The sequence below is a fragment of the Pomacea canaliculata genome, linkage group LG6 (genome assembly GCF_003073045.1).
Source record: "Pomacea canaliculata isolate SZHN2017 linkage group LG6, ASM307304v1, whole genome shotgun sequence".
NCBI lineage: Eukaryota > Metazoa > Mollusca > Gastropoda > Architaenioglossa > Ampullariidae > Pomacea > Pomacea canaliculata.
In genome coordinates this window covers 15,540,513-15,564,444 of record NC_037595.1, presented here as the reverse complement: position 1 = coordinate 15,564,444, position 23,932 = coordinate 15,540,513, and the positions used below count along the sequence as shown (strand labels likewise).

The window sequence follows — 23,932 nt, the reverse complement described above, 5'->3', positions numbered from 1 at the left end:
TTTAGTTCACCCTGAGTACGGGAGAAAGTACCAAAACATCTGACAGGTCCTTTTGTCAAGTGGCTCATGTACCTCTTAAGCTGATCCGTCTCCTTTTGTAGACGACCAGACGTCCCGATTTAGGCGTGACAGTCCCGGCTTTCGACCGCGTGTCCCGCCTGCTCATAAAATGTCCCGCTTTCATCTGAAAAAGTTGATCAATGTTCCGTTTGTATTTAAAAATCTGATTACCGTACATTGATTTGCATCCGTGAAGGAGCCTTTGGTTTTGGCTTTTGTCTATCGCCGTTGATAAATAATTTCAAATTTGTTTCCTAGTTTACTGCCTCCGCTTTTCTTTTTCTTTTCTTTTTTTTTTTTTTTTTTTTTTTTTTTTGGCCCACCTACCTTGAAATTCCTTTTTCCTTCTCCTTAGTTATCAGTAAGTTAGAAAAGTAAGTAAATTTAGGCACTGAAAAAAGTACTCGATAGGTAATAGCGGTGTAGGAGTTAAGTATGTGTAGAGTAGGATGGAATGTAAATTAATTCATTTTAAATTTACTTACTCAGCACTTGTACGTTTTGCGTTCATTGTACAAAAGAAATAACTCTACACTCCATGAGCAAATGAAATTTGTGTGGTCTCATGCACGTTGAAATAGAGAAGTTGAGCAGTTGTGGTGAGCACACATGATGAGTGAGAGAGAAGCTGACAGTACGAAGCCAAGGTTTGCTGTCTTATATCAGTACAATTTCTGCTAAATTTCTGCGTGTAGCGCTTAAGAACAGGAACGAAACATGGACAGCATACGAGGGACAGGAAAACAAATAAATAACATATAAATAGCATTAAAGAATCAACAACAGCAATAAACGAAGAATAAAATCAAATACAGAAAACACAAAGAGGAACCAAAGAACGAGAGCTGAGAGTAACATGACATTGCAAAAGGAAGGGTGTGAAAAAGACTAGCATTATGGGAAAGGTTGTTAGGAGTAACGTTTACGGAAGAGGTGTGTTTTCAGTGCCTTTTCAAAGGATTCAATAGTGGGTAGGTGGCGGATATGGAAAGGGAGAGAGAGTTCCATTGTTTGGCTGAACAATAGCTAAAAATCCTGTGGCCATATGTTGTTGTTTGGGTGACAGGAAGAGTAAGAGGACGATCATCAGACGAGGAGCGGAGTTGTCTATCTGGGATGTATAGGAAGACCAGTTCAGAGAAATAATCAGGGCAGGTGCCAGCAAAGAAATTAAAACACTGCACAGACAGTTTGTACTGGATGCCAGAACGGATGGGAAGCCAGTGTAGAGAACGAAGGAGAGGGGTGGCGTGGTCCCCGTTTCCTAGCTCTAAGCAGCAAACGTGCAGCACAGTTCTGTACTTTCTGGAGTTTGTGAAGAAGGTATGCATGGCAGTCAACTAACAAGGAGTTGCAGTAATCAAGTCTGGATAAAACAAACACACAGACAAGATGTTGGTAGCGCGCGTGGACAGAATGTGACGGATGGCGAAGACCTTGCGTAGTTCATAATAGACAATCTGACAAACAGCTGTCACTTGTCTCTCGGAATAGGCAGATTGACAGACAGCTGCCACTTGTTTGGCAAGAGTCATGTCTGTAGTGACAATGAATCCCAGATTCCTGATGGAGGACGTAAAGGTGATGTTGGCTTCGCCCACCTTGATGTGACTTGGTGGACACACAAGTGAAGATGGATTTCCTCTTCTTCATAGGAGGCTTCCGTTTTATCATCATTGAGTTTAAGTTTGTGACCATCCAGTCTTTTGCTTCATTAATACAGACTTCTATGGTGCTGATAGTAGAGTGAGACTCAGCCGGTGGAGTGGAGCAGTACAGCTGCGTATCATCAGCATATAACAGTACACTAGATAGCTATATGAGTAAACTCGATAGCTATATAACAGTGCACTAGATAGCTATATGGCAGTACACTAGGCTGCTTTACAACAGCACACTAGATAGCTATGTGACAGTACATTAGATAGCTATATAACAGTACACTAGGCTGCTATACAACAGCACACTAGATAGCTATAACGACAGTACACTATAGGCTGCTTCTCCACAATAATTTACTGGGCCGATGTGGAGGATCGTACAAGAGTACACTTGGCAGCCTCAGCGCGCTGCGCAGTTCTCTAACAGCCGGCGTGTGCGGTGCGCGCGCTGCCTCCGTCACATTGGCTGCTGCAGCTGCTGTCAACCTGCGCCGCGTCGTCAGCAAAAAGTAGTTCAGCGATAGCTGCAGGAGCCGGTGCTGCTGATAATTGGGTTGTCACTGTCGCACTATTGAAGGACACGCACCGTCATCTCCGTTACAGAAGTCAGTTGTCCAGTCCAGTGCATATCGTGGTCTCTTGTCTGCTCATGTGCAGTCATCCTCGCCTCCTCTCTTCTCGGAGCATTATCCTGATAACAGCCAATCACGTCTCTTTTTTATGTGGCGCCGACATTGTGATTCCACCCGTATGTCCGCAGTTCCGGAATGGAATTAACAGTTGTGGTTTTAAACACTACTTGAAATAAACTAGTCGGATTGAGTTAATGATGTAGAGCAGTGTGGTCTGTTCCGCCATCCTCTGTTTGTGGGGTCTTCTCCGCCAACATTTCATGGCTTTTTGTCAGAAATGAACGAAAAAAGGCAATACTAAAAAGATAATTCAGCAATACGTGGAAAACAAGAAGCGCTAGAAAATAGTTTCGAAATTAAAGAGAATACAAGTGACTCTAGGGCTGACCATGCCCTCTCTTTTTGTTTGAAGAAATATGGACGCACTTGAGTGTGAGGAAACCAAGGAGTTAAGTCTCATTTCTGGGAACTCTTCAAATCTACTCTTGTGACTTGTGTTCGTACAGTTTGTTAGCCGTGACAGCATTAAATTACAGTCAATATCAGTTGTGGTGAATTTACGATCGACAGCGACTGTACAGGTTTACAGTCCGTCAGTTGTGACTGATTGTGGTGGAGGTACAATCTATCAGCGGAGGCTCAATCTGTCAGTTGTGGCGGAGCAGTGGAGGTACAGTCTGTCAGTGGAGATGCAATCTGTCAGGTGAGACAGCAGTGGACGAACACATTTTCACCTGTGACTGCGATGAGGCTGCAGACTGGCGGCAGATCAGGGTTAGCGGTGAAAACTGCGTTTTGTAAAATCTCGTTATTGATAATGAGTGTGCTTTGTCGTGATGTTGTTGATTATTACAGTGAGTGCTTGTAAACACATTTTTTCGAAGTTATATTGGTAACTATTGTATTGAGAACAAAATCGATAGATCGCTATAAAACAAGATATGTAAAAGACTACAAAATACAGGATACACATGAATAGAGAACAAAGTGCATAGATGATAAGAAAACAAAGCACACAAATGACTATAAACCATAGTGTACATAGTGTATATATGACTGGACACGAATTGTAAAGGTGACTATAGAACAAAGTATAGAGGTTACTAGAGAATAAAGGGTATCGACGGCGATTGAATAATTTGACAAACTGTATTTCGATGACTATCAAGCAAAGTGTGTAGATGACAGAGGAAAGTGAGGGTGTAAAGAGACTAAAAAGCTGATGGAGACCACTGTGCGGCAATTGATAGAATCACTGATAACACCAGTGAACAGACTACAAGTCACATTTTGGCCAGTGGTGAGTGTACAGCCTACAAGCTACATCAGTGAACAGTGAACAGTGGCTAGACTAAACTCATACCCTTGCAAATGGTGAGTGTACAATCTGCAAATTCCTCGAGACCCAGGAACAGGCCAGATGACACAAAAATTAAGGGTTAGATGACAATAGTTGTCAAAAAAAAAAAAAACAACAAACAAACTAGGGACCTACTTTAGGGCAGCAGTGTTGTCTAAACACACGCGCATGCACGCATACACGCCCGCTCTTAGGCACACAGTCTGTACACAATGATCAATTGTATTTGCCCTAGTGGGCAATTTGAACATGGGAAGGCTCTAAGTAAGAATAAAGTTCGTTGCAAAGTGTAGCGTTTAAAGATGTCAACATGAAAAATGTTAGCAATGAAAAAAGAAGGCAAGTGACAATTATAATATATAATATAAAACAAACAACAAACGTACATCAAGAATAATCATGTGCGCACCTACAACAACAACACACACACCACTGACACTTCATCTGAGGTTGAGCTGCTGGACCGCAGACGCACAAACGATTTCAGTTGTCTATTACTTTTATATATTGGAATGGAATAGTGTTTAACTTAGCTTAATAACACAAATTCTCTCGTTAGTACATGTTTACGTATTGACAAGATGCGTGAAGCTTTCCTTACTATTTGATGGTCACAGAAACTAAATCCCTCTGATACCAGTTAACTTAGAACAGATGTGGACAATACTGTTCCTATCATAGACAAAGAAATTGTGAAACCAGCAAGACCAAAATAATGTAGTCATAAAAAGCAAGTCCAGACATGAAGACCTCGGAGCGGTGTTTTGCACGTGAGAGATTAAGTTACTGTAGCTGGGGACGTGCTTCACAACGACCGTGACGCCTGCCTTGACTGGTCGATCAATGTGTAGATGGAGCGTAGAGACAGACGACAAGAGGATGATGTGTAGCTGGAGGGTAGAGACAGATGACAAGAGGATGAGATGTAGCTGGAGCGTAGAGACAGACGACGAGAGGATGATGTGTAGCTGGAGGTAGAGACAGACGACGAGAGGATGATGTGTAGTCGGAGCGTACAGACAGACGACAAGAGGATGACACTCTGTGCTCTCACTAAAGCTCGTTGACCTTTTTATTTAACATCATCAACTTAATTATTAAACTATTAAACTCTCTTTCTCTCTCCACTTGCTCCTCGTGGATACTCAGAAGCTAATTCATTTTGCCTTGTCCATGAGAAACTAAACCCACTAAGACACCTCCACTAAGTACCCAAGTCCTCACCCAGGTTTAGCCTTCAGTACTTTCTGTATACAACTCCCACCCAGGGTTATCTTGTGTTTTCTGTTCATGTCACGATTCAGAGACTGTGACACAGACACAACCAAACTCCCAAGAGTGCACGCATGTACACACACACACTTAAGGAAAGCTACGGGTTAGACCTTACCATTAGCAATGTGATGAACAGCTGACCATGCATACCCGCGTGCAAACCGTGCTTACACGTGACGCGAGGAAACACATGAACACACACAAGTCAAGTGTTCTGTAGTCCTTTGTTGATTACTCTTTTTTGTGACTTTTCTGTGACCTCTGTGTCTTTTCTGTCTCTGTACTAACTTCTCATCGTCGTCCATCTTTCACGTTCTTTCGTGAAATAAACAACAAACTACTTTTTGTATCAAGCGCTTAGCGCACGCTTTTATATGAGCGTGACTTGTGCATTTATTAATAGTTGTAGTTTATTAATATTAATAGTAATATTTATTACTAGCAGTAGGGTATGAGCTGACATTTTGACACATTTCATTAAAGACAGACTTTCTGCACCCATAGAGAACCCTAACCTAAGGCAGCCTTTGTGCACACACCACGAAAAACGAGAAAAGACTAAGGGAGCAAACTAGGAAATATCAGGACAGGGTGGGAAGAAAGATGACTTTTTTTACAAGGGTTAAAAATAAGGCAAAAGGCACTCATTAGAACGAGAAGGAAATGTACAGAGATGGTATCTCGCAATACATGTGAACTGCTCACTTTCAATAGATGGGAACTAGTATCTTCCAGTAGATGGGAATTGGTATCTCATTTTAACAGAAATTTCTAAATGTAGTAAATATAAAGTGAGAGAAGAGAGAGAGAGAGAGATGTTTGTATGACTTCTTTTTGTGAGCAAGAAAAGTTGTTATAAACTTGCTTGGGCAACAGAATGCATGAACTTGAGATGTAAATGCCGTCTCTTTGCAGAAAATATAAGAGGCAAGATTTGTCCTGGTGGAGAAGACAAATACAAGTGATAGCTGTTCACACTCTACAGGGAAATATGCTGCACAGGTGAGATGTGACTGCACCCCACTACCAGCCACCTCTCATCACCAGTCAGCCACCTCCTAGTTGTCGATCCGCCGCCAATCGATCATTTATCATCCACCTCTTAAACCACCAGTTAGCTATATCTCAGCCATTTATCAGCAGCCTTCAAGCCCATTTATCCTTCTTCTCATTTATCAGTCATCTGTCAACAACTATCAGCCATCTATTAGCCAGGGAAACTCCCTGGAGTGCTTTTAGTTTTGTACGTTTGCCAGGATTTCATGAAAGCATTTGAGAGAAAACAGCATCCAGTCATTGTGGAGAGAAGGCAATAAGTGAATGTAGAGGAATAGGACAGCATCCAGTGAGTGTGGAGAAAACTAGGACAACATCCAGATAGTGTGAAGAACTAGGACAACATCCAGTGAATGTAGAGGAACAGAAAAGCATCCAGTGAGTGTAGAGGAATAGAACAACATTCAGCATATAGAGAACTAGGACAGTGTAAACACCAACTTGTGGAGAAATAAAGACAGTATCCCGCGGTTTTACAGAGAAAAGACGACATGCAGTAATACTATAGAGAGAAAGTCCTCTCCGATGATTTAATAAAGACAACATTTTCTGTAAACTGAAGACAGTGTCCAGTGATAGCACAAACAGAAGAAAATATATAGCGATTCAGTAGACAGACATAATAGTGACAGAAAGAAGACGGTGGTCCTTTAGAGGAAAGACAGTATTCAGTGATTTTATAGAGAGAAGAGGACGGCCGTGGTCATGCAGGGACCAAACATCATCCAGTGATCGAAATTACTTTAAACTTCTTCGTGCTTTTGACGTCTGCACACAGTCCCGAGGGATTCCGCAAAGCTTGCAAGTGTGGCAGGCGTGGTGAAAGTCCTTTTCCGTACCCGAGGGTTGGGTGTGAACGTTCACTACTCCCACCCTTCGGCTACAGCTCCTAGTACTTTGCCTTGTGGGTAGGGCAGTCCTGCAAGATGTGTGTTGAATTCTGCTCTAAAAGACCCAGACTTACACTGGACATTTGGCTGAGCCTGCATTGGCTGTCTACTCAAGATGAGCGTCCACATCACAGTGTCCCGTACTAAAGGGACTAGTTCCAACGATTAGCCCTGCAAGGATGCTGTATCACGTGTCTAGAATATTACAAAAAATATTATCATATGAAGATATCCTGCGTCATATCAACGCACATCACTATACAGATATACCTCGTGTTATCGCACGTCACTACAGTGACACTAACATGACACGTGAGTATTTACTATAAAGGTATGCTGTGTAATATCATGTCACGCCATCACAAGTAGTCTCACAGTCATTGAATATTGCTCATTATTGCCATCTCATGACCAGCTGCAACATCATTTCACCAGAGTAACGATAAGAGTGTCAACTCGATGACAGTCTATAAATTAGCCTTATCGTGAAAACTGTAGCTAGGCAACCAGACCGGTCGGCCGACTATGCTCCCAGACTGGTCTGCGTGCTTTGACTTGACAGGGCGCTCTACAGACTGAGTGGTGTGTCAGATGAGATCACAGGGGGCTGTACACACAGTGTAGTGTTAGATGAGATCACAGGGCGGCTCTACAGAGTATATTATCAGACGACATCATCTTCACATCAGTCGCTACATCAGTGGTGTATTTTTTTTCCTGAATGCGACGTTTTCTTGAACACAATAACACCAGTCAAATGTCTGAACATGACCACAGTGACACCAATCAACTATACTGAACAGAGTGACAGGCAGTTATTTGGAACAAAGTGATTCCATCCACCTAGTCTGAACAGTGCAAGACCAGTCAACTATTCTGAATATATTGACACTGTGTGCTTGTCAACCCCTGGATGGCGGTTTTCAGCCTTGGGCAGTGGTGAGGCAGACAGTAGACAAAGATTGGAGCTTTTGTCTGCGCAGTACTGCTGCGCCTCTGCCGTGTGCGGACACCAACACCAGCAACCTTGTTTTGCTGTTGTTTTGCCATGGTTTACCTTATTCAGGGTAAGTAGTTGTTTTGTCTTCTTGACAATAATGACAGTTCTGCTGTTTGTGATCTTTTGATATGACGTACCATTAGTTGTATTATGCATTTCAGTCCTGTAAATCTCGTCAGGGGGCCTGTATATAATATACATGTCCATGATTCCAGTGCTGCTGTGTGTTACAGTGTTACATAACCCAACGCTAGTTTTATCCATGTTATTTGTTTACAGAGACTTCTTAATGACAGGTACCAATAGCATTGTTACTTTTATTCAAGGTAAATACGAATATTGTTGGTACCTTCCTAGCGGTAACTACCAACAGTATTGTTTATGTAGGAACGATATTGTAACGTGTTTTGCGGTATATACCAACAGTACAGGTTGGTTGGTTTGACGGTTAAGTGCTTACACCTGTATGGGACTTTGCACTTATGGGGATGATAGAGGGAAGCGGTGCCACAAAGAGTGTCCCTAGACAAGATCTGAACTCAGGGCCTCTAAGTGCGATGGTGACAAGCAAGCGTCAACATCACCGGTATCTCTAGGTTATTAAACGCATATATTGTTATCATGATAAACAACTAATATTATTATTACGTTTCTGACAGTAAATATAATAGCATTGTTACATTATTGGCGGTAAATACCAATATTGTTGTTATGTTCCTGACAGTAGGTACTATGATAGTATTGTTATTTTAGTCAAGGTGAATATCAATATTGTTGTTATATTCTTGACTGTACCAACAGCGATCTGGTTTAGCCTGAACTATTTTCCTTTTTTTTCTATGTGCTTTGTCAATATTACTGGACGTGTTATTGTTCTCTGCCAATGTTGATATTAATGAATATTTATGACTATGTGCGTCAATGTAATTGGATGTTGTTATGTTTTGTGCCGATATCAATACTAATAATTGTTTGTGACCGAGCATGTCAGTATTATTTGATGTTGTTATGTTTTGTGCCGATGTTAATATTAATAAATGTTAGTAACTACGCATATCAGTATTATTGGATGTTGTCATAGTTTTATGCCGATGGATTTGTAAGACTCGTTTTCCCGTGTAAACACTAGCTCAATGTGCTGCACATGATAGACTTCAAACGAACCGACAGTGAATTGCACAGTAAACATAAGAGTAAGCAATCAGATAACAAAACAGAAAAAAAAAACCAAATTCAAGCTTGAGAAGCGAGCGGAACTGTAATAAAAATATGTGAGCGATTTCATAAAGAAATGGTTTTTGAAGCCGGATATTTACATGCCTTCTGGTTCGGACGCCAGTCTTCTAACCACTCCTCTGTTAATATCTGTTTGTGTTTAATATCTGGCTGTTATGATAATTGATGTGTTAAGAAAACTGTATTGTGTTAGCACCTGCTTGTGTTACGCTTATGTCTGGTTAGGATTATATCAACATCTGTTTAGGTTATGTTAATAATATTTGGTGTTACTGTGTCATGTTATTCTAATCTGTGGTTGTGTTATACTAATATCTAATTAAGATCCTGTGGTTGCACTAATAACTGCATGGTTGTCTTAGCGCTGTGTTCTTTTATTTATATACATGCTTTTGTTATGTTAAAAAATTATCTTTTTATGTGAATATCTGGTTATGTCTATAAAAACGTGTTACGGTCATATGTGGCTGTTATGTTAATATGTGTTAATATTCTCAGCAGAGGTGTTCTGACTAAAATGATTTGTGAAGTTTCGAAAAACTAATGACGAGACGTTGTTGCGGCCGAAGGAGTAAAAAACAAAAACAACTTTAAGTTGAACATAAAATGAATTCATAAAACACAGCGGATGTAATAAGAAGACCCCAAGAGCTGTAACAAAACAGCGAATTTAATTTTTTAAAACTTGAAAGCTGTACTAAAACATTTCAATTCATAAATTAAATTTAATTAAAACAAAATAATCCCACCCCGTGTTCTTCTTACTTTGACCCGTTGGTATACGACAGAGGGAAGTCGGGGTCTGTAGGCGAGGCACTGCAGCCACTTGCACAGCGCGTGATTCAATTAGCTCAGGGTTCTCCACCTATCACTTATTTCCTTGACCTCGCCATTCTTCACTAACACAAATTAGATGCAATTCCGTTCGACGATGTTTTTTAGCTCTACTGGTTTCATGGCGTCAAAGAAACTCCACCCTTCTAAATGACTCCTGCAAATGACTGCACTTTCATGACTCGGGTAAGAATCAGTAAAAGTTTGTCAATAATCAGGAGAAATTGTCGACTACTTTTATGACCTCGTACAAGCCTATGGCAACGGTTCCTCTTTTCTACCGTCGTCTTCAGTCTCCTCCTTGAAAACAACATGCCGGGCTGCCCGAGACATGACCACAACAACATCTGACAATTGTTACACAACCCTCAACATCTGTACTTCCCTCATGACATCCACCTGCTTTGTGGCAGTGAGGAGGCACGCCGACTCTCACCACAAACACGAGGACGTATCATGTCCGTGTAGTGTGTAATAAAAGTGTTCTGATGAACTATAACAGCGCATGTGACACACACGTCATCACTATCACCGGAAACTAACTGAAGGAAATGGATTTAATTTCGCAAAGAATGACAAGCCATGACAGTGTAGCCACGTTAGTCACTACGTTATGTATGATCTGTAAATGGAGATTAGACATGGAGTATAAAGACTGGATATGAATATGGAGAATTCAATATGAAATAAAAATTCCATATGGATTATGAGGAATTAAATGAGGTAATAGAGAATTTGATGAGGTAATAAAGAATTCGAGAAAATATGAAGAGGCAAGAACGCCAGCTTTTTGGCCAAACTAAACCTCAGCAGATGCTCATCTTCAACATCTTGTTTTGGTGCGAAATCTCAATGTCAACACATGTTTATCTTCATCATCTAACGAACTTCAGTCTTCTTGTGCTGAATTCAATCAACCCCACCTCCCTTAACCTACAGAAAATTGAAGTCTGATGTTTCTGTAACGGGGTGCGCCGAGGCACCGGGATTGGTCTCCAAGATATCCACCTGCAGAACATATGGGGACCGCTCAACCTGTCTCCGTTACAGAACAGAAGAAAAAGAAAGAAAGACAGAAAAATAGAAAAGAGTGTAACTGGGCACCCTGCTACCCGGAATAAACATCCGCCCTCTTACCCGCAATACTGGGAGCCACGAGCTATAAAACACAGGACAGAGAGTGCGGAGGGGCGAGAAGATAGCAGCGGATTAATAACACAAGAAATAATTCATAACCTACAACATTGCTTTATGTTTTCCGCTAAAAACAGTTAAACAAAACGTCTGCTCCTTAATTGTAACATAAATACCTACATGTACAATGTAAATATCTTACTTTAAGCTGACATCCTCCCTCTAGCTTATCCCTCGGCCCTCCTCACCGTGTGTGACTGTCATCCCTACATCTCTGTCTCTCTCATTGTATCCATAAGCACCTTATAAGGCATGAACTTCTCCACACAAACCAGTCTGGCTTAAGGCCCCGTCACCTTGCCACACAGCACTTACTTCTACGGTGGAACAATGGCTAACATTAATGACAATCATTTTTCTGCTGCCTTATTTGTTTTACCACAGTTGTAAATAAATAAAGAATCGTCATTGTCCTTTCGCCCTCCTTCCACAGTGAATACGCTGCCACTCAGTCCCAGTGAGGCCTCATCACATCCTCCTCCTCCCACACCCAGTGCGCTCTGCCAGTCGAGGTGGCGCTGTGTGACGAGATGCGCGTGCCACGCAGCAGACGACACGGGGTAGCTTTTTGTCAACCTGCTGTGGATTCTGTTACAGATACAAATGGCGTAACTGGCAGGCAAGCGTTAGAGGAAATTAAATATTGTGAAAATCAATATGTCTCTATTCCTCGCCCCCTCCTCACTGCTCGCTCCCTATCCCTGACGTAGTGCTACAGTGTTGTCACCGCTGTAGTCAGACCCTGACGTAGTGCTACAGTGTTGTCACCGCTGTAGTCAGACCCTGAGGTAGTGCTACAGTGTTGTCACCGCTGTAGTCAGACCCTGAGTAGTGCTACAGTGTTGTCACCGCTGTAGTCAGACCCTGACATTGGTTTGGTCATGCGTCGGGGCACAACACTAAAATCGTCCTTGAGAGTACCTTTGAGGGTCGTCAACGCTAAGGTGGACAAAGAAAACATATGACTGGCACAGACAAAAGAATGGACTGGCCATACCCTAGTGGAGTTGTCAACCTCTGGTCATGACAGGTCTCAGCGGCGAGTCTTGTCAGCATCATCCAGTTCTCCACAACGACCGTGCACGTGTTGCTAATCGATGAGAGAGGATAGTCCGCTATGATTGCATTAGAGGACTATCCGCTATCCATGAACAGTATTTATTTTCTTGGACGATTTTCTTGCTCGATATTGCTGAGACCGGCGAAAATAGGAAAACTCAGAGTGGCATTCTGAAAACATAATAAAATACAAACACTAAGAAGGTAGGTCATGTGATGACAACATGACCTGCAAACACCAGGGAGTCAATCATGTGATGACAATCATGGAATACACACTAAGTCGTGAGTCCACCGGCTGAAAGCACAATAAATTTGAAACGCTAAGATTTAAGGCTATAATAAATTTGAAACGCTTGAGGTTTAGGGTTAATGCTGTCTTCTGACTATATAATGGAGCTGAAACACTCGGGGAGTAAGGAACACATAGACGTTTCGAAAAACACAAGACAAATAACAAAGTATCTAGAAGGAAGCCCACAATTTTTTTAAATGACCTATGCCAGTAAGCAGACTTTTAAAAACGTGGATGAGGTTGTTGAAGATACAAACTAAAAGACACAAAAAAGACAGTAATACCGTATCGGCTACTGTTCTAGTTCCCCAAAGGCTTGAGGGGAAGGGGAAGAGAGCATGGTGACCATATTCCAGCTATGCAGATGGCAACCACAAAGTGCTGGTCTGAATTATGCAGGTCAAGGTCAATGAATGTGGTGTTCCCAGGAGTCTGCTGTTGTCATCCATAATGCAGGAGCCTGGTTCTTGTCACCGCTCGTTGTGTAAGGACGCGCTGTGCTGTCAGGAAGATCCGTCGGCAGACAATGACACTAACACAGTCTGCAATTTTAAAACAGTATTTTCCAACCCTTTCTACCAGTCTGTCGAATATATACCTGTATTACTCTCAGCTATGGTGTCATTACTTGGTCTTTGTCAAACAGTACAGTTTTTCATATACTTCTTTTGTTACATAATGCTTTTGTCATATTGCCTTCTGTCACATAGTGTTTTCTTACTTACCTGTTTGCGTCTTCCTGTAAGCTCGTCTTTCTTGCTTTATTTTTTACCTAAAAGAAATGGGGCAAAGGAAGATGTGACAATTTTTGTCTTATTAGAACAACATGGACACTAACAACTTGTTATGCGGACTAGATCACCGATCAGTTTGCTCTCACACCGGTACACACAAGTACATGAACACATATAACCAATCAAGGCCGATATCTTGGGTTCCTGACACACCTCCTGGAATGATTTTATGGCTGCCTTCATGAGCCTTTTGTTCAAATCTTTAACAACATTATTTTTTTTTTACACCGTGAATGACGCTATAGGCTCACAGGTTCCAGAACTCTGCACATTTCATATTCCAGAATGTTTCTTTAATGTAACAGGTGCTGATGCTGTGTTACTAGCCCAGCACGAGTTTTACCGACATCGTCCAGCACGAGCTTAGGAAAATCGAGGACTGGTCAACTTGACCGTTTGCCAATTTAAGCATCAGTCGATTAGTCCACGACCCATAGTAGATTCGACCACGATCACAGCCCATAGTCGATTCGATCAAATCATCTCTACGGTAATTTAGCCACGAAATAAGGAAATTTCAATGTACCTGCCTGCCACCAATAAGACATATTCCTCATCCAATATCATGGGGCATTGAAATGAGTTGTTTTTCTTCTAAGCATCTATCCACTGTGTCACCTGGGGACCAGTGCCTTCCTGCTGATGACAGACAAAACGGTTAAAAAAGAGCTGACGTATGTGTTTATGTGTTTCGTTTATCACATTTTTGAATCAATCACTCCCATGATCGATGAGAGAAAGAGTGGGGGAAGGCACATGTGACATCTACCCTGTCTTGCAGGTCCAGACCCTGTAGTGGTGCTGGTGGCGACGGCCATGGTGGCGGCAGTGCTGGCGGTGGGCGCCCTTGCCTCGTGGTACGTTTGTCGCCGTCACGTGACCAGCTATCCGCCCATCTGCCCCGAAAAGCAGACCTCGTTCTCGCGCGGCACGTGGCGACCGGAGAAAGGCCTACGCATCAGCAAGAGCTCTCCCGACATCTCCAGCCATGCCTCGCTGTCGTCTGAGGAGTCTCTCCCCAGCAGGGCAGTCGCCAAAAAGGGGGTGTTCCAGGTCAACACCAGGCAGTGGACGTTACCCACCGTGCCGCAGAGACACCTCACCTTCCAGCGCATGCTGTCTCACCGGCTGGACCTGTCCAACATCGAGTTCAGCGTGCAGAGCATCAAGCACAAGGAACAGCCCGAACTAGGCACCATCAAACCAGAGCTCTACAAACAGGTGAGGCAGGCAGACAAGGTATGTTAATAGCTAGAAACATAGAGTGCATTGCATCCAATACAAGGGACGGCCCTCAGTTCGCTTCCATCAAACGAGGGCTGTACCGACAGATTTGACAGGTAGACAGGCACGGGAAGCTAGGTACTCAGGTAGGGTGAGACGGGTACGGCAAGCTAGGTACAGATGAAGGTAGTGCGGTGACCTTACAGTCATCGGGGAATAAAGTGTTACAGACATCACTAATCTTCAGCCAGCTTCCTTCACTCTTGTTTACCTTCGCCAACCTTCTCAGGTGTCAGGTGCCCATTCTACAGTGGTCACGTGGTCAGTGGTCACTGCTTCATTTAACAGTTGTACACGGATAATGTCCGTCAACGATCACGATTTCTGAATATTATAGCTCTGTAAAATATCCAAGATGCGATTTGAGCATGTAGTGAATGACTCATCTGTGGACTCAGGGATCCCAGAGAATTTCATCGGTATGCTTTTTCTATTCGATCCAGTTTATCATTTAACTAATTCGTCCAGTTAGCTCTCTAGTAGACTATAATTAAATGTAGAAAATTAGCCTACATCAAGAAATGCATACCGCTGGGGAGCAGATCTCCCCCTCCCTCGTGAGAGAGAGAGAAAGATGGAGAGAAAGGGCGGGGCAGGAGAAAAATGTTTGATTAATGTCTACAGAAAAATGAGCCTCTAAAGAAAATTAAAACATGTTATTACCACCTAATAGAGAGGTGGACATTTTACACTGACAGTACATAAAGAGAAAGGGCAAATAAACGGCCAAAAAGTGCAAACAAATTACTCAAGCATGGTCTAAAGACAATATAAATTTGCACGAACTCTGTCGGAAGAGAAGTTGGAAAAAGTAAGCGATGGAAGGTCTAAGAAGAAGATGAAAAATCTATTGGAACACTGTTTTAAGAAATTGGACAAATTAACTCTTAAAGTCTTTGACAAGAAAAAGAAATCTGCGTTAACATTCTCTAAAGAGAAGGAGAATAAATTGCACGAACTCTGTGTGAAGAGAAGTGAAATACTTTCCCTCGAATACTTTCTAAAGAAACGGGTATAACTTCTAGAGAGTGTACCCACTTGGAACAAACAGAAATTGAGTGCATTGAGAGACAGGAAATTGATTGTAAACATGTTATCGAGGCTCAGGAAATTGAGTGTAAGCTTTCTACTGATAGGAAATTAAGTGAAAACTATTCATCGACTTGCATTATTAACTGAAAAAGGCCTTTCTGACTGGGAAATGGGAAACTGGCAGACAAAATGGTGCAATCGCCTTTGTTACAAGACTGCAGCTGGGTTTACGAATATATAGTTGTTGTTTTATTTACATTCACAAAGTTAGACATTCTTGAACTTTAACTTAATATTTGACATTAAATTTTATATCGGCACATGATACCCGGTTCTGGGCAAGTTAGCATTTAACATTGAAGTTTTCATAGGCACATAGTACCCGGCTGTCTGTACGTTAACTTTATATCGGCACTATAAGTACACGTACATAGTACAAATCATGCAACTCACAATAGCAGGCGTTCACAGCAGGTTGGCCTGAGTACATGGTTTATTTGGTAAGCATCGGCACTTGCAAGTCACGTGGTGTGACGTCATGTATGTTGCAGGCGTCGGTGGACTCTCTGCGATCAGAGCACGTGCCATGCGGCAAGCTGTTCTTCAGTCTGCGGTACAACCAGGAACAGAGGGCGCTGTCTGTACACGTCATACGAGCAGAAAATCTTCCAGCCAAGGATTTCTCGGGCACTTCTGACCCCTATGTTAAGGTTAAACAGCTAAGGTCATTCTTTTCTGGGAAAATGACATTGAACTTTTGAGCAAGTTTTGCCCGTTGAAAGATGGCTTTTACTGTTTGTAGGAGAATGCGCAATGTAAAGCTGGGTTTGTGTGTGTGCATGTGGAAATACTGTGTGCATAAATTCTTGGAAAGAGGCTGATGTATCTGTAGTGCCTGCTTTTTAGACAGTTGTATCTACTTTGCCATTTACTATACAGACAAATATTCAGACAGACACACACACAGAGGGTTCCACCTGCTCAGCGAAATTTCTAACAGAAAAAGTGGTGATTATTAGCTATGTACGCTAGGGTGTAGCATCATCCAATGAATTGTAACGGACCAACGGGCACGTTTGTACAACCAGCTATGATGAGTTCAAAAATGTAAAGCAAAGAAATCTGCAATGAACAGAACACCACTTTTTTCTGCCCCCAAAAGGCAAAATTCGTGTTTTTTTGTTTTTTTTTTTAAACTAAATGGATTTTTTTTTGGTCAAAAGTTCTATATTTAATAACTGCAAAAAATCAGTTTCTAATAACATTTGTACTGTCAGACAATAATAATGGTTATTTGTAATGCTCAGCACCACGACCAATTAAGATAGATCGTACTCACAACGCAGACCACCAACGATAAATAAACAGATAGCGGAGGATGAGATATGCACAGGCAGAGAAAGTAAAGCAATGGTGAAGGTATAAAGGATATTGTGCTGTGTTTTAGATTGTTTATATTTAGTGTCGTGTTCCAGATTTGTCTAAAGATGGATGTGGACAAACAGTAAGTCTTGTGTTGCAGGTTTATCTAATGCCTGATCGCAAAATGAAGCATCAAACGAAAGTTCACAGGAAAACCTTGAACCCAGAATTCAACGAGACGTTTACCTTCTCGGTGTCTTACGAGGACTTGTCTCATCGACTCCTGCAGTTCAGCATTTACGACTTTGACCGCTTCTCGCGCCATGACTTGATCGGCGCAGTAAAAATCAGGGACATTCTGAGTGAAGGCAGTCTAACCAAGGAGACATTCTTTGTTCGGGATATTTATGCCGCCCAGCAGGTCTGTGTAACCTGACATCTACCTGCCTGTCTCTCTGTACTTTCATTTTAATGTCTGTCTGTCTTTTCTGTCTTTCCCGGTAAACATATCTGTTTATCTGTATTTGCATTTGTACGTGAACTTACCTGTAAGTCTTTCTGCATTTTCGTTCTTTCATACCCGTCTCTCTACTTGTTTTATTTCCAATCTTACAAATCAGTCTGTCTTAACCCTTAAACCTGGGAATTTCTTAGGTGTTCTTTTATTTCAATTGTTTAGCAATCAGTGAGTATACTTCACTTAGGAAAAGGCACACCAGCAACAATAATTTCAACTGTGTACAATTCGCTGAGCCCTCGCTACCTGTGAGATTCAAGCGGTATGCTCAATATATATGCTCAATATGTGTCGGGTTCACTCAGTATATATCTATTTAAATACACACAGTATTTTTTACCACTGTATAGAGTATAAATAGTATGTATTACCACTGTCTTGGATGTTCTCAGTATATTTTCAGTAAAACCTCGATTTTGCGATCCTTGATGTAACGATTTCCTCAAATAAACATTATCATTATATGGCTGCTCCACGATGACATGACTGGAGGCGGAGCTTGTGTTTAATCTCTGTGTAACGGATATTTAACAACTATAATGATGGATATGTGTCTGTATAAACCAGGACAAAAATGACATCAGTATGTACTGCCGGGCTTGTAATTAAGCTCTGTGTAACTGATATAAAATGACAGACATGTGTCTGTACAAACAGGAGAAGGCTGACATCGGTGAAGTCATGCTGTCACTGTGTTATTTGCCAACCGCCGGCCGCCTGACCTTAACTGTGGTCAAAGCTAGAGGCTTGAAGGCTATGGACATCACAGGAAGCGCGGGTATGTCATATTTTAAGCCAGTCGGAATAAATCAGTTATGTTAGTCAGAAATTAGGAAACATTCCATTTCTTTATTTTGTCAGAAGTCATATGAGCCTCGTATAAAAGGAACTGGATAACTGTTTTCTTACAACTGTTTCTAATAATACTGAGAGATAATAGAGATTTTGAGCCACACCTTCTCACTTCCGATTACTGATTGATTTTTCTGCTGATATTCTTTATGTTCTAACACCTTTTCGCATTGTTTCTCTTCGAAAACGGAAATTTCAAGATATGCAACATTTTTGTGACTTAATGGACAACAAAATATTATTGCTTTTCCAATCTAATTGATTACGATGCTTTGATAATACCATTTTGATATACTGTTTAGCATTCAAGTGTGAATGTTTGTTTTGTGAGTTTGACAAATCAGATAATTTAATCACTGAAGCAAGGAACAGAAATATTAATTATTTATGGGAAAATGTCCATCTCCTTGGTAACCGTTGAGAATCAATTTGTAAGTCACAGTCGTACATCAATGGTCAGCGTCTTTGGTGTTCGAAATTCTTGTTCTTGTCGAGAGGTGCTTGCCAAGACTGATTTTGTTGTGCGGAACGTGCCTTCCGTCAAGTGACCTGCCGTGTCCCTTTTTCAACAGAATTTCGTAGGAAAGAGTTGTGAAGGAAGAAAGGGCGTATATTTTCTTACGACTGTTGATTGATATTGGGCAGATCACCATCGCTCATGAGTAGACTATGCAACCCTGACTATAAACTGCATGGACTCAATATTGTTAGATTCCTCTATTAGATGGCGTTAACTGGTGTTAATAGTATTCTGATTACACAAGAGTCATGTCTAGAGCTGCTTTCCCTCATATCATGTGTAGACTTGCCGTCTGCCGTGACCTGTCTAGACCTGCCTTCTGTCTGAAGCTGCCTTCTGTCGTTTTATGTCTAGAGCTGCCTTGATATTGTGTCAGTTCTAGAGGTTCCCTTGTAGTGTGTCAATTCTTGTATTGTGTCAGTTCTAGAGCTGCCTTGTAGTGTGTCAATTCTAGAGCTGCCAATCGCTAGAGCTTCCTGTTTTCATGTCATTTTTACGGCTTTCTTCGGTCATGTCATGTGTTGAGCTTTTTTTTTTTATCGTTTCATATTTAGAACTGCGTTGTGTCATGTCTTGTGAAAAGCTATTGTCTGTCTCCTTGTCGAGAACTGTTTTTCTATTGTCCCATGCCTATAATTACTTTCTGCTCTTCCATGTCCAGAGCTGTTTTGTCATTGTTCCTTTTTCAGATCCCTACGTGAAGGTGTCGCTGATGTGCCAAGGCAAGAGGATAAAGAAGCGTAAGACGGCTGTGCAGAAAAGTACCCTCCACCCGGTTTTTAACGAAGCCCTTGTCTTTGATGTCCCACAGGAAAGCGTGGAGGACATATACCTGCTAGTGAAGGTCGTCGACTATGATAGGTAATCAACTAAATTTAACCTTCACCTACTACAGGTAACTTTTAGCCTTCACCCAATCACAACTGATAATATCGATCGCATATACAAGATTGCTTTTAGAAAATGTGAAATATTTCTATTACCAGTGGTACGGCAATGGACGGACAAAACACGAAACATTCTGATTGACACCAAATTAGTGTATTATTGAGAATTTGTAATATAAGTCATCAAGTTGTAATATAAGTCTAAAAGCCCAACTGGTCACAATTCACGCACACAATATTAAGTGCATACCGATCATTACTGATGATTTGTAATTGCCACCAATGAGCTCTTATGACCCAGTCACATGTTTACTATACTGATGATTTGTATGATCTACTGCACAGTAAAATAGCGAAGGAAAGCAGTTGTGAGACACAGGGCATATATGATGAGAGTGAGAAGCTGATGGAGCTGACTGACGCACCGAAGGCAACTCACTTTTAGGGAAAAAAGAAGTCTTTTGTGGACCTCAGTGTCGGCTAAGTGCGGGTGTGTAGTAGATGGAAGGGGAAAAGAACGCGAGGTACATTAGACTGGATAGCATACACGACGAGTAAGAGCTACAATTGCAGCGGAAAACTCTTTGGAAACTTCCATGCTCTTCCCTGGAACAACACACAGGAACGGACTGATTGGCACTTGGGCTTTTAGGAGCCGTGACTAACCTATGGTCCGGCCACACAAAAAAAAAAAAAAAAAAAAAAAAATGGATCAGTCTGAATACATTTTTAATCGATGTCCCTTCATGTCCTTGGTATAGACTTTTCATCTCTTAAGAATGTAGCCATTTTATAATCTCTACAATTCAAAAAAAAAATCTGTCGTTGTGTCACCATTTGACAAATATTTTATCATGTTCATTTTAACATCTGAATGTAGAATACATTTTATTATATCACAGTTTCAAAAACGTTTTATCGTGTCCTTATTTTAGGATTGGCAGCGATGAGTTGATGGGGTGTTGCGGACTGGGCCCCATGTTCAACGGTCAGGGTCGTGACCACTGGTACGAAATGCTGGAGACTCCCCGCAAACCTGTGGCCCAGTGGTACCCCCTCCTTGAGCACCTGCCTGCCTGCCTACCTCTCTCTGCCAACGGCAAGTGCTGCCTCAGACAGCGACAGTCAACGGAGGAGTCTACAGATTCCAATTTTTTGGGATAATTCTTGTTTCTGGATAGAAATGTATATTCTGCGTCTTATTTCACATCCTTTTGCGGTTTACCAGATTTTCAATTGTTTGGGGTGTGTTAAAAATGAGGCAAATAGACGTCCCAGAGATTGTTAAAGATAGCATTAAGTTGCATGCGTAACTACATTTCATGTGTCTTGACAAAGTAATTTCTGCACTGTCTACATACTTTGTTCAAAGCTACATTTTAGGTACTAGTTTTGGTATACTAACAAGTGGCTGTTTAACTTCACACTTTACAACATTTCCTCCAGTGAGAAAGCAGCATTGAGTCCATGCAGAATCTTGGAAAAAATGGATGAATCGATACATGCTTGAAAATAACTTGAAACAGTCTTATTGAAAAGGCATCTGCTTTGGCTTGAAAAAGGCTTCGTCGAAGTGGGTTGTCGTCAGTAAGATTCAGTAGGGCTGATGGCGCCTCTTTCATATTTTTAAATCAGCTTTTGCATTGCTTATCCCTCTCTCTGGCTCCTCACAGTTTGTTCTGTAAGATAAAAGTTGTAAGATACAATTGTAAGATAGTTCTGGACATGTCTGCTATATCTGCATTCTTTACTTAATAACAACAATAAGCACATTTATATTGCGCCTTTCTCCAGCAGCAACAAGACTCAAAGCGCTGTACAATAACGAGTTCACTTGTATAGCAAGCTTCGCTGTCGAAAAGACGAGCAAATAATTGTCCAATGAAGAAACAAAACACGAAGATGGGGGCGTGATGTGACACAAAAATACACAATGAGGCGATAGAAAGTTTCTCCCGGGAAGATCGAGTCAGGTAAGATCGACGTGAACAACACGATGTACAAAGTCGTCTTCAAGCAGCAAAAGGGAGATCACCTCATTCAATGACGACAGACGATAGCTCTAAATATGATTGTTTGTTGTTCAATCGTTTCACCAAGGCCTCCAATTAAAGAATTTGAAGCAGGACTGAACCATTACATCAAGTAAACAAGTGTTTACAGAGTGCTATCTGGATGCACGACAAAAGTAGAAGTGTGTGGTGTAAGCATCACAGACCGCGAAGGACGCGGCAGGATACGAAAACCGTTAAACAAAAACTTCGATCTGTCCATTCCATGAGCAAAGAGGTAGAAAGCTACAAATAATCCAGCACATAGGAAGTAAAGGAGGATGTAAGATCCACAAGTTAAATGAAGATAAAACCAGAACAGATCGTAGCGACGATAGCCTTCACTCAATGGCATAACATACTCAATGGTGTAATGTTCATAAAGTCAAAGAATTACTTCCCGTAATCGTTTTCAAGGGATATCGTCTGATTTTAATAGAGCTTTGGTCTTCTGTGAGTGTTAAAAGTACTAGCCCTGTAAACTCTTCTGGAGAGTGTTAGAAGCGCTAGCCCATTAAACATATCTTTTGGACTAGGACAGAGGGTGATAGTGATGTGCTAGACCAGTGGTTCTTAACCTTTTTTGAGGTACCGAACCCACAAGTTTCATATGCACATTCACCGAACCCTTCTTTAGTGTCATCACGAATTGCGGGTGTGTCTTGACCTCCGTGGCGGAGGCTCCGCCGAACCCCTGAGACCGACTCACCGAACCCCTAGGGTTCGATCGAACCCCGGTTATTAACCACTGTGCTAGACCTTTCTAGACTAGTACTAGCTTATATTCTCGTACATCAGGTGATGTGAGCCAGGTCACTGTACATACTTGCAAATACCCTAAATTTAGGCGTTGTGAGTCTGGTTTATCTACTTTTTAATAATCTGTTTGAATCCCCAAGTGCTCGACAACATGGTTCTGCTACCTTTTGATCCTGTCAAAGAGCAATCTCTCTCTGGTTAGCGAGGTCTCCCGTTGAGGTAGTCATGTCATCTGGTAAGTACTTGAAGAAAGGAATGGTATTTTCCTCCACAATACACTCTTTCTTGCACATAATATGTGATACTCTTTTATCAAGTGGCAATGTGTCTTGTTGCATGTTTTCCATTTTCTGATGTCATGATTATTTATTGCAAGTTGTGATGAAACAATGTTCTTGTGTAAGAGTCATTTTCCACTTCCTGTCATGTGCTAAAATGTCCTACATGGTGTTGTATACATATCATGATGTCATCAATTATTTTATCAATAAGTAATGATTTCCTTTGCTGGGTATGATACAATTATCAGGCACAATTGTTTCTTGTATAATGCTCATTAACTTTTGAAGTTAACACTGTACAGCCATCAATTTATTTTTCGGACAGCGCTTCTATATTAATTGTTTTACTAACAGGAAAAAATCGCCGCAAAGTTAAAAATATGGGTACCTAAACTTGATAATATAATATTATATTATTATTCTTTGTCAAAAGCATAGCTTAGAAGTCCAGATTTAAGAATCTTTAGCTCCATCCAGATGTATTATCTAGAGCATGTCTATTATCTGGACTCATTTTATAGCTCCAACATCAGCTTGACAAAACCGGGTGCTAGTGATGCCGTTATTGTGCTCCATCACGAGAGGTCATTCTTCAGCTTACAAAACCTGATACTAGAGGTGGGGTTGGGGGTAGGATGGGAGGATTGAGTGACGTGAGCCGCTTTCCATACATTAAGAAGGTTAATAGAGAATAAGTTAAGGCATACAGTCGGACCTCGATAAGTCGAACTCAAAGGGACCCGAAAAAAAAATCGACTTACGGAGTTTTCGAGTAAGGGAAAATGGCGTAATAGGCTGTACTAGAACCAGGTGATAATTATCATTTATTCTTTTCCTCTCACCAAGCCTGATCCCGCACCCAAATTCTGTAGCCTCCATATAGTTTTTAATAAAAGAAAAGAGCGCCTGCAATACTAAGTTCATGTTTATACCTGAAGTAAGATGAAAGCTTACTATCATATTCGCTCCACTCACTTTCTGGCTTCCTGTATTTCTCTCTCCAATGATGTGTTTGTTTGTGCAACTCAAGTTTTCATCCCG

At 41.4% G+C, this 23,932-nt stretch overlaps 1 protein-coding gene across 4 annotated transcripts; it reads left to right on the top strand.

The window, feature by feature from the left end:
• Nucleotides 1-2,095: 2,095 nt before the first annotated feature.
• On the top strand, nt 2,096-22,415 carry LOC112565584 (synaptotagmin-10-like). Of its 4 annotated transcripts, none has more exons than XM_025241117.1 (8): nt 2,096-3,056; nt 5,904-8,001; nt 14,128-14,567; nt 16,214-16,372; nt 17,185-17,445; nt 18,199-18,319; nt 19,603-19,774; nt 20,736-22,415. In XM_025241117.1, exons 2-8 carry the CDS (start codon nt 7,983-7,985, stop codon nt 20,962-20,964), a joined length of 1,401 nt encoding a protein of 466 aa, XP_025096902.1. In that variant the 5' UTR covers nt 2,096-3,056; nt 5,904-7,982; the 3' UTR covers nt 20,965-22,415. The 4 variants fall into 4 exon arrangements, with proteins under 4 accessions (XP_025096902.1, XP_025096900.1, XP_025096901.1 ...); XM_025241115.1 differs by having other exon boundaries at nt 2,096-3,127; XM_025241116.1 differs by having other exon boundaries at nt 2,096-3,134.
• Nucleotides 22,416-23,932: the final 1,517 nt, after the last annotated feature.

What these genes read in the sequence shown, in the direction of transcription:
- LOC112565584 (XM_025241117.1), top strand. An exon ending in AACCAGAGCTCTACAAACAG is followed by an intron (nt 14,568 to 16,213) that starts GTGAGGCAGGCA and finishes TGTATGTTGCAG; the next exon opens with GCGTCGGTGGACTCTCTGCG. An exon ending in GGACATCACAGGAAGCGCGG is followed by an intron (nt 18,320 to 19,602) that starts GTATGTCATATT and finishes TTCCTTTTTCAG; the next exon opens with ATCCCTACGTGAAGGTGTCG.